The sequence below is a fragment of the Misgurnus anguillicaudatus genome, chromosome 17 (assembly GCF_027580225.2).
Source record: "Misgurnus anguillicaudatus chromosome 17, ASM2758022v2, whole genome shotgun sequence".
Lineage (NCBI taxonomy): Eukaryota > Metazoa > Chordata > Actinopteri > Cypriniformes > Cobitidae > Misgurnus > Misgurnus anguillicaudatus.
The window spans coordinates 9,914,412-9,924,831 of record NC_073353.2 but is presented as its reverse complement, the minus strand read 5'-3'; the positions used below and the strand labels follow the sequence as shown (position 1 = coordinate 9,924,831).

The 10,420-nt window shown below is 34.5% G+C and overlaps 2 protein-coding genes across 5 annotated transcripts in view; one reads left to right on the top strand and one right to left on the bottom strand.

Moving 5' to 3' along the window:
- The first annotated feature begins 135 nt into the window (after positions 1 to 135).
- Positions 136 to 5,450, top strand: wdr4 (WD repeat domain 4). 2 transcript variants are annotated; one of them, XM_073854965.1, is made up of 11 exons: positions 136 to 287; positions 717 to 785; positions 887 to 1,033; positions 1,320 to 1,476; positions 2,220 to 2,332; positions 2,404 to 2,464; positions 2,671 to 2,775; positions 3,166 to 3,230; positions 3,361 to 3,547; positions 3,629 to 3,698; positions 4,936 to 5,450. In XM_073854965.1, exons 1-11 carry the CDS (start codon positions 205 to 207, stop codon positions 5,121 to 5,123), a joined length of 1,245 nt encoding a protein of 414 aa, XP_073711066.1. In that variant the 5' UTR covers positions 136 to 204; the 3' UTR covers positions 5,124 to 5,450. The 2 variants fall into 2 exon arrangements, with proteins under 2 accessions (XP_073711066.1, XP_055071655.2); XM_055215680.2 differs by having other exon boundaries at positions 3,626 to 3,698.
- pde9aa (phosphodiesterase 9aa) overlaps positions 5,332 to 10,420 on the bottom strand; it is a 33,632-nt gene continuing 28,543 nt past the window's right edge. For all 3 annotated transcript variants that reach the window (XM_073854962.1, XM_073854963.1, XM_073854964.1), the window contains 4 exons: positions 6,605 to 6,733; positions 6,212 to 6,307; positions 6,077 to 6,128; positions 5,332 to 5,576 (listed from right to left, as the gene is read on the bottom strand). In XM_073854962.1, the coding sequence (XP_073711063.1) occupies positions 5,545 to 5,576; positions 6,077 to 6,128; positions 6,212 to 6,307; positions 6,605 to 6,733 (309 nt within the window). In that variant the 3' untranslated portion in view covers positions 5,332 to 5,544. The remainder of the gene's footprint in view (positions 5,577 to 6,076; positions 6,129 to 6,211; positions 6,308 to 6,604; positions 6,734 to 10,420) is intronic.

The following is a 10,420-nucleotide window of genomic DNA, read 5'->3' as shown; positions in this document are numbered from 1 at the left end:
CAGCTATGGAATAATTCACGTGGATTATTTAGTTAAGAATTAGGTTTAGGGGTAGGATTAGGATAAAACAGCGCTCATCTGGCGATATTTCACGAGATTTTGACGGTATCTGTATCCCTTCTAGTCACAATCCAGATTTCTTGAGTTTATGTGTATGACGTATTAAATACGCGACTGAAAGATCACACGTGAGCGGCTGTCATCATGGCGGTAGTGTGTTCAAAAGGAGACTGGTTTGTTTCAAGTTGTTCTAGTACTTTATTTGCAATAAACCTTAAAGAGACTAGGTGAGTAGCTGTATTGTAGATCTATTCCGTTACTTTGGATTTTTGCAGCAATGTTGGTTTGCCTTCTGGAAAGATATTTAAATGAATGCATCACTATGTAATGTTACTAATACAGTTTAACAGTTATATCCTTTTGGATAGACTTGGAAGTGCAAAAATAGTTTTATAGTGTATGTTTGATTTGAAAAATGGTTTTAAAGAAATGCCATAATACATTTCAAAATGCATGATAGATTTTAAACGTTAAACATATCAAAAATCAAAGGTATTTTTGAAAACCTTTATACATTTTATCAAAGCATAACAACCACAAAATATTTCAAACAAAGCATTTTCAATACATGTTTTTGTTTTATACATTCTTGTATTCAAGTTTAAAACAATGTAATGTTATTTACTTTCTCTCCATCTACTCATTTTTTCTGATAGAGATTTGTTTGTGTTTGACTGCGCAAAAGCAGAGAAGAGACCAAAGGAAGCTGATGGCGATGATAAAAGGTACGTTTTTAATCCACGAGTACTTTATATCATGAGGATGCAAGATTGTAACTGACATGACTACAAACATCATCAAACTATTGTATCTTTATGCAATGCAGTAGTGGAGGAGGATCAGAAGAGAAAGACAGTGATAAGATTCTTGCATTTGCTATCTCAGCGTCTGGGAAGCACGTCGCACTCACAGATGACCACAAGCGGCTGGTTCTCTTCAGTACCGAGCCATCGTGGCATTGCATTAGTACACGGTAACTGCACACTCTTTTACATAATAATGAAACTGAATAAGGATTGGGGTTGTCAAACTCTGAAAAGAAAAAAGTTGTAGCCCCAATGTATTGAGGAGTAGCTTGGCACTTGCAACAGCAGGGTTGTGGGTTTAATCTCCAAACTAATTTGCTTTGGATAAATCATCTGTAAAATGTATAAACTAAAATAGTGCCATATTTGATTTGAGAGCTACATCAGAAAGGACTTTCTTTCAGAACTACAATTCAGTCAATTTCAATATGACTAATAATTATTTTATTGTAGGTGGGTTGTGCGGAGATGCACATCTCTTGTATTCACTCAGACTGAAGATGAAGTCTATGTAGCTGATAAGTCAGGAGATGTGTATTCATTTTCTGTTCTGGAGCCACAAAAACCAGGAGAGCTGAAGCTGGGACATCTCTCCATGTTGTTGGCTGTGGTAAATCTAACTAAATAATGAAGGATTGTAATCGGACTGTTAAGTTCATAGCTCTATTAAGCAAGTATATGTGTCTTAAAGGGACACTCCACTTTTTTTGAAAGTAGGCTCATTTTCCAGTTCCCCTTCCGGCGTAATAATCAAGGACTTTGCTGGAATAACATGGCTGCGGCAGGCGCAGTGGTATTACGCAGTGCCCCGAAAATTGTCCCCTGCTATTGAAAGTTACCAAAGGGACTATTTGCTGGCAATGCGTAATATCGTTGCGCCTCCCGCAGCCGTGGTGCATCAGCAAAGTCCTTGATTATTGCGCCAGAATGAGAGTATAGTTCCTAACCATATCTGCCTAGAAAATCACAAATTTTAATTTTCTTACTACATGATGTAACTACAGAAGAGTCAAGTTTTAAATAGGAAAAATATCAAAACTCTTTGGTCATTATTGAGCGCAATGCTAATGGTCTAATCAGATTCAATGGATTATGCTAAGCTATGCTAAAAGTGGTACCACCAGACCCAGAGATCGGCTGGTTGGATTCCAAAACAGTAAAAATCTAATATTTAACTCTAGGGGAGCTGGAAAATGAGCATATTTAAAAAAAAAAGTGGAGTGTCCCTTTAAACTTTGTCATATTTCATCACATTTTAACAAGAAAAGAGAAAAAGTTTGCATTTTCTGTCTGAGCCTGGTTATAGAAGAATATCTCTCAATAACTAAATTCCTTTTGTGTTTATCTCTCCAGACTCTCTCTCCAGATGATAAGTACATCATAACCGCAGACAGAGATGAAAAGATCAGAATAAGCTTCCGCCTCCAACCGTACAACATTCAGGCTTTCTGCCTAGGGCACAAAGAGTAAGTATGGACGGTGGGAATATGTTTTATATGGTGTTCTGGTTTGAACTTGTTTTGTTTCTCTTGGGCAGATTCGTCAGTGCATTGCTTGTGCCTGCAGGACATCCTGACTGGCTTCTCTCTGGTTCAGGGGTAAATGCATTTTTACAGTTTTGTTGTTGTTGATGTTCTGGTGGCATAGCAGTATAAATACTTATCGGTCAACGTTATATTTTCACAGAATGGTCTTTACATTATGTAGGATAATTTAATGTAGAAAACATGACTTTAGCTGGGTTTTCACAGGCTGGGTCACATATTAAAATGATAGTAGGACTGACACACTGTGGTTTTTGCAGGATGGGACAATGAAGATTTGGCATTATGAGACCGGTCGCCGGTTGCATAGCATTGATTTGAAGCAGCATGCCATTTCACAAAAATCTGATGAAGACACAGAAAAGGTCATTTGCACAAACAGTATTTTCATTGTCACTTTTCTGGTAACCCGCCAAAAAACTTTTCTGCAAAATATGGGAGTTTATGCAAAATTGCTCTGATTTTATTTTTTTTATATGGACCTTTCTTAATCTATATGATATCATCATTGGCTGCTTTTGTTTCAATTTGTGCAATTTAAAGGGTATTAGAATCGCAAGTACTGTAATTTTTATTATACACAGGGAAAATATTTATTTCAAAACTAGCATGAATAATATAATGAAGTGTAAAATTAGAGGCTTACAATTTGTATTGCCTCTTTGGGGTTATGCTTAACTATCAAAATTAAATGTAAAAAATAAAATACCATAATGCACAAAATCTGAAAGACTTGTTTTATCTTCTGTTCTTAGAGGTTTGCTGTTAGCAGGATTATTAGCTCACCAAATGGGCGACACATAGCTGTCCAGTGTGAAAGGTGCGTTACATTAAACAAGGTTTCATTCAGTTTTATTTAATTCTGTTAATGCATTCAGACAAAACTATTTTGGAAAATGTTAAGCATCACTTGTCATTTTATATACAAATGATCACATTCGTGTGTTTAGGCAACCCTCGATTCAGCTTTTTTTGGTGGATGCTGGGACAGAGGTCTCCCTGAACCCTGCTGAGACGATCGATGTTCCTCATGCACCGTGGGACATCACCTTTGATTCAGAAAGCCAACTGTGGGTCTTACTGGAAACTGAAGACGTGAATGTGCACCTATATAGATACTCAGAACAACATTGGGAGGTACACACTTTTTAAGGCTGTCTTTTGATGTGTACTAAAGGTTACTAACTTTAACTAACTGGTTTTGCTTGTTTACAGCTGTGTGGCAAAGAAACACCTGAACTGATGAGAGTCACTGAAGCATTAAAGGATCAGTGGAATGTCTTTAAAGGTATGAAATACAATAAATATGACATAACAGAAAAAAAACTGAAAGTAGGGCTAGGAAATATACAGAGTATTGTGGAGATAATTAATTGTGCCGTAAGTACAGAATTACAGATCATTGTAAATATTGAATATATATGCATATAAAGTATTAAAGGAATATTCCATTTTCTTAAAAGAAAAATCCAGATAATTTACTCACCACCATTTCATCCAAAATGTTGATGTCTTTCTTTGTTCAGTCCAGAAGAAATTATGTTTTTTGAGGAAAACATTGCAGGATTTTTCTCATTTTAATGGACTTTAATAGACACCAACAATTAATACTTAACTCAACACTTAACGGAGTTTCAAAGGACTATAAACAATCCCAAATGAGGCATAAGGGTCTTATCTAGCAAAACGATTGTCATTTTTGACAATAAAAATAAAAAATATGTACTTTTAAACCACAACTTTTTGTCTAGGTCCGGTCCACACGAACTAACGTAAATGTATAGTGACGTAGGGAGGTCATGTGTTACATATATAAAACGCACATTTGTGGACCATTGTAAACAATAAACTGACACAAAGACATTAATTAGTATCAGTTGACATACAACAACGTCGGAACGGTCCTCTTTCAACACATTTGTAAACACTAGGGCGGAGTTTCGCATTCGTCCTCTGTGACCTCTTGACGTCATGACGTATTGCGTGAGGCTGGCGCGTCACAGGACCGGGGATAGACGAGAAGTTGTGGTTTAAAAGTGTATATTTGTTATTTTTCTTGTAAAAAATGACAATCGTTTTGCTAGATAAGACCCTTATGCCTCGTTTGGGATCGTTTATAGTAATTTGAAACTCTGTTGAAAAAAACTGTTAAGTGTTGAGTTTAGTATTAAATGTTGGGCTCTATTAAAGTCCATTAAAATTAGAAAAATCCTGCAATGTTTTCCTCAAAAAACATAATTTCTTCTGGACTGAACAAAGAAAGACATCAACATTTTGGATGACATGGTGGTGAGTAAATTATCTGGATTTTTCTTTTAAGAAAATGGACTAATCCTTTAAGTGGTCACTAGGTCTAATTTGTTTTTGATTGGGACTAGATTGCATATATAAATTGGTAGATTGTGGTCTAAAATAGTGCAAAAACTAAATTATAATACAAAAATCTCAAGTATTATTTCCTCTTTGTGACATCTCCAAAATTCTGATTTTTGTCTTCAATGCTGCTTTCTGTACTCTGGTTACAGGTTCAGTGGGACTGGAAAGTCAGTTTAAACACCTGTACAAGGTGAACTTTGACAACATGGCATCATATTTACAGAAGAAACAGGAAAGGCTTGAACAGGAAAGCAAAAAGAGAGCATCTGCAAATGGCTCTAATCCCAGAAAGAGAAGTAAAACAGAAAGTGACTCCGTGCCCCAGACCACCAGCTGAATGAGAGACTTTCATTTACATCTACTTGAAAAACAAAATATTATTTGTTATTTTAATAATTACCCAGCTTATTTTGCTCTGTGACATTTTTAATGTCAGTTTAAATGAATTTATTTTTAACCATGTAGTGTACTGTTTGGTGTTATCACAAAGTCTCAGCAGCAGATGGCACAGCTACAGAGTGCTCTTGAAATGACACCTCATGACATTTCTTAAAAGATAGACTTTTATTTTCTTTTTGAGTAAAAGTGACTACAAATCTGTACATCCTGTATAATGTTTATACTTGTACAAAACCAATAAAAACAACACAAATAGAAAATATAATTTATAGAGTGGACACATGAGAGTTAATGGCTGAGCTGTACAAGACTCATTCCCTGAAAGAAGCTTTGGATTTTCTGAAATGACAAAATGTCACTCAATGTCCATTTTTATTGTCTGCAATGTTATCTGAAACAAAAACAAACATGCACCGTTAAATATTTCTGTATAAATTACAGTATTAATGGTAGCTGTGTGCCAGTAACTTACTATAGATTTAAAGTTGTTATTGGCAACAGTTTGTTCAAAGTTAACTAAACATTAAACAACAACAAGTCTTTATCTCCACAGAACAAAAATACAACAGCCTCATGCAAAGCATTCTGGGAACCAAAATATGAAGGAAAAAAATGAAAAAGGTTGATGAGGATTTCTGGTTTCCAGAATGCTTTGCATGAGTCTTCCATAGTTCCACTCTGCAAAGACAAAAACCCGCTAATGTTTAATGTTCATTTAACTCAAAAACAAAACTGTTGCCACTAAATAAAATAAATTTAAATCTACAGTAAGTTGCTGGCAAACAGCTGCATAACTACAGCAAAAAAAATGTAGTTTTCACTGAAACATTGCATGAAATGATCATTATAACAATACAAGTACTTATCCATTACAAAGTTTTGAACAATGACCTCGTTTCTTTTTTCCTCCCATTGTTAAGTTTTCACTCTTCTTCTTCTGTATCTGTGAAAATCAAGCATGATAACATAACATTAAAAAATGGTAATGGCTGTAACAAAACACACACACACACACTTGCTGCTGACCTCATTCATTGCGTCATCTATCTGTTTGAGCTCTTCATATCTGTCCCGGGATTCTCTTAGTGGCTGTACCATTACCTCCTCAATCTGAGGAAACAACTGCAATACACAGAACAAAACCATCTTTAGTTTTGATTTAATTTTTTTCACACTTGTTGTGGTTGCTGATTCTAATTTCATGCATTTGTTGGATGCATCCTTAGATATTTGAATGCTGGCTGTCCTTTAAAAGCAGCCTATGGACACGAGCAGCTATGATGCTACTACAAGTATGAATATAAAGTATTAAGTGGTCACTAGGTCTAATTTGTTTTTGATTGGGACTAGATTGCATATATAAATTGGTAGAATGTGGTCTAAAATAGTGCAAAAACTAAATTATAATACAAAAATCACCTTCATCACTGTCTCAAACATGGGAATGAGGACAAACTTGATGAAGCCGATCTGAGCAGTGGGCTTGGTCACTTTTTCTCTGTCCATGAAAGGAGCGACAGGTAAACCCTCTGCTTTCTCTCGATCGCTCTGAGAAAGAGAATACAATATACACCATACTGATGAACATCCAGTAAAAAAAAATGATAGGCAAGCACTTCTAACACAACAGGGGACATATAATGAAAATCTGACTTTTTCTATGTTTGTTTAAGTGCTATAATCGGGTCCCCCAGTGCTTCGATCAACTTAGTTTTGGTAAACCATTCTCTGCAAGCATGTGAAAAACTAGGTCATTGAAATCTGGCTCCCATTGTGATGTCAAAAGGGGATAATACCGCCCCTTAACCCCTTCAGACCCTGCGTTCAGTGGAATGGACATCACATGGACATCAGCAGGTCTGAAGGGTTTAATCTGCACTATTCAACCATGTGTGCAGAGAGAGAGAACAAATAATTGACAGCACAATTGAGTTTCAATCTCAACAAACCACTATTATGGCGATCAGTGTTTGCATTTCTTCAGCTCATTTGCATCTAACCCATTCTCCACCAGCCATTTTTTAAAAAGTTGCCTGCCAGCATTTTTTGTGATTTTCACAAGTTTCACAAAATGCCTTCCAAAAAAAAAAAATTCTAAAAATATATAAACATACAAATATATCAAATTAAAGAACAGACCCTGGTCTCAAGAAATGGGCGGTTAAAGGCCTTTTTATTTTAGACCAGCTTTTTGAAGAAACACACTTTAAGTCCTTTACACGACTTCAAGAACAATTTGATCTTCCCTTAAGTGATTTTTATAGATATTTGCAAATCAGATATTATATTACAAACCATAAAGAAAAAGAAAGAATTTGCAAAATCCCAAATGGCATGAACAATATTTTATTACATATATCGAAAAATGTTTCCCTGTTGGTAGACATGTTTCTCATCTTTATAAAAGATTGTTAACAGGTATGGGTGGAAACACCTACAATATTAAGGAAAAGTGGGAAATAGAAGCCAATATAGAGATAGAAGATGAGTTGTGGGATAAACTTTGTTATAAGTGCCACAAGGGAATTAATAGCCAACAGTGGAAGGAATTTGACTGGAAACTTAAAATACGTTATTTTCAGACTCCTTTGGTTATTTCAAAGCTTATAAAAGATCAATCTTCAGCTGTATGCTGGAGAAAATGTGGTAAAACAGGTAACCATACACATATATTCTGGAACTGTCCAGTAATCCTGGAGTATTGGAAAAATATTAAAGAAGAAATGGAGAAAATTGTAAAAAGAGAAATTCCATTAAATGTGCAGTCTTTCTTACTGGGGGTTGTACCAAGTGATGTTTTCAATGCTGAACAAAGATATATTATACGTGTGTTACTATTAATTGCTAAGAAAAATATAACTGCTAACTGGAAGTCTGTGAAATCACCAAGTGTAATTGAATGGAAACATAGATTAAAACAGATTTACATGATGGAAAAAATGACTGCATCATTACAACTGAAAACTGACCTTTTCAATCAGAGGTGGTACATGGTTAAAGAATACTTAGATTTATAAATTGGAATAAATGTGTGCTGTTTTTTTATCTTTTTTTACTTTATATTATTATATGGTTGTACAGTATTATTATTATTATTATTATTTATTTATTTATTTTTAGGTTTTTTATTTTAATTTTTTTTTTTATTGCCTCAGATAATGTTTGTGTTGTTTTTGTGGTGTAAAAGAAAAAAAATATACAAATAAAAAGTTCAAAAAAAAAAAAAGAACAGACCCTCTGCTTTCAAACAAACAATAAACAAACAAAACGGGAAAAAACGTTTCATCTTATTTATTTCTTTTTCTCTGCTTATAAACTCTTAAATATGGGTATTTTTCTTTAAAAATATATTTTTTGCAAAAAACTGAAATAATAGCATTTTTGTGAAGGAATTTTGTTAAAGATCTGGGCTGCGTTTCCCGATAACGTTGACTCTTAGCGCGCTACGAAGACTCTTAAGTTAAACCTTAACTACAGGTTTACCTTTTCTAGGCGTGTTTCCCGAACTGTACCTTAGAGGGTTTCTTAAGGTATACTTTCTTACGTACGACGTTACCAGCTGCTGTCCATGGCGATGGTGCTGAATAGGTTGATATCGATTGCTCGACAATCAATTGTTCACTTTATGTAATAGGTACTTCGCTGCGTTATGAGAGAGCGGTGTTATTTATTAAAGAAACATTTCAGAAATAGTTCAAGTTACATTTATTGGGAATATCTGGTAAAAATATTTCAAATTGCAAACAACTAAATATAAACCTTGTATATTTTATTTTATATCAAACCCGTGCAAAACTCGCAACTTCATGTCCAAAAGTATAATGCATAAACTGCTTCAATGCATCCATTATTCCTTCACTTTAAAGGATAATTTATATTAGGGGTTCCCAATAAATGCGTTGCACAGGGAAATAAGGTCGTGCAAGTCACCTGGCTTGGCATTACACTTAAAATATAGAAAAACAAATTGTTGTTCATTAGTTCACGCGTTTATGTGTTTGGACACTGCGCAAGCAGCGCGTTTACAATGCGGATAACGCTTAATGGGCGCATTTCAGGAGCCGCGCCTGTCTGTTAACCTTAAATATAACATAAAATATATATTATATGATATATAAATATATAGTATGATTGTTTTAGGTTTAAGCTTTGATTAGTTTTAATGTGGAAAATTTGTTGACCTTATACAAGCAATTATCAAGTGGAGCATGTTCTTTTTAATGTTTATAAAGAATATGGCATGCAGTTGCCTCAAAGTTATAAAACATTAAAAAAACTTCGATGCAAAGTCGAATTTACATCAATAATAATATTTAGGAAAATCAACAATTATGATTTCGTGATGAATGTGCTCCCGTGTGGCATGCAATTTTAACTTGATTTGTTTTATTTGCAGCTAAAATAGCCGGTAAACTAAAGATTTAATGGATATGAAATGCACAAATAAAATAGTAAGATTCGCTGTATAGCTGCCTGCCATAGTTTCACCAACTCCTCCACCCAACATCTTTGTTTAATAGTTTCTTTAGCCTGTAATAATAGTTCACAGCTGATGTTCCTTTGGAAAAAAATATAAAAAATCTAACAACCATCAGTGTAATAATGTCTAATTATGTGAATGTTTTATTCTTTAAATAAATAAAAAATGCCTAATTTAACACGGAGTGTACTTCAACTTTTTTTTTTTTTTAAACAGATATTTAGTTATATAGACTGCAATCTACACAAGCTTTTATCACAGTCATGGCCCCTAGCGGAGTCAAGTGGGATAAGGTATAGCTAAGAGTGCTCCAGACCAACCTTCCGAACGAACGACTTACAGAAGTGATACGTAACTAAGAACGTTTTGGGAAACACGTATTAACGATAAGGTAAAGCTTAAGGTACAACTTAAGAACGACGTAGAGCTAGGAAGGTTTCGGGGAACGCAGCCCAGATTCAGAAGGGTTATCAAAACATACACAGAATTTAAAATTAGTAAATAACGTTTTGGCTTCAGTTTTTTTTCATAAATTGGATAAGTGCCTCTAGTGGATAATCGCAGTATTGCATATTAACATAAAATTTCTTCAGAAACACGTTTTATTTTTATGCAAATGTTTTCTCTTAATTGACGAGATAACTCGTCAATGGTGGGGAAAGAGTTAAAAGGACCCAAAAACGGCACATTTTTTCTCACACCTACAATGTGAAAATTTTAACATGCTATAATAAATTATCTGTGGGGTATTTTGA

Coding starts and splice junctions, on each gene's coding strand:
- wdr4 (XM_055215680.2), top strand. CDS start 205: ATGGCGGTAGTGTGTTCAAAAGGAGACTGGTTTGTTTCAAGTTGTTCT. Junction 2,776..3,165: donor CTGATGAAGACACAGAAAAG/GTCATTTGCACA, acceptor TTCTGTTCTTAG/AGGTTTGCTGTTAGCAGGAT. Junction 3,699..4,935: donor TCAGTGGAATGTCTTTAAAG/GTATGAAATACA, acceptor CTCTGGTTACAG/GTTCAGTGGGACTGGAAAGT.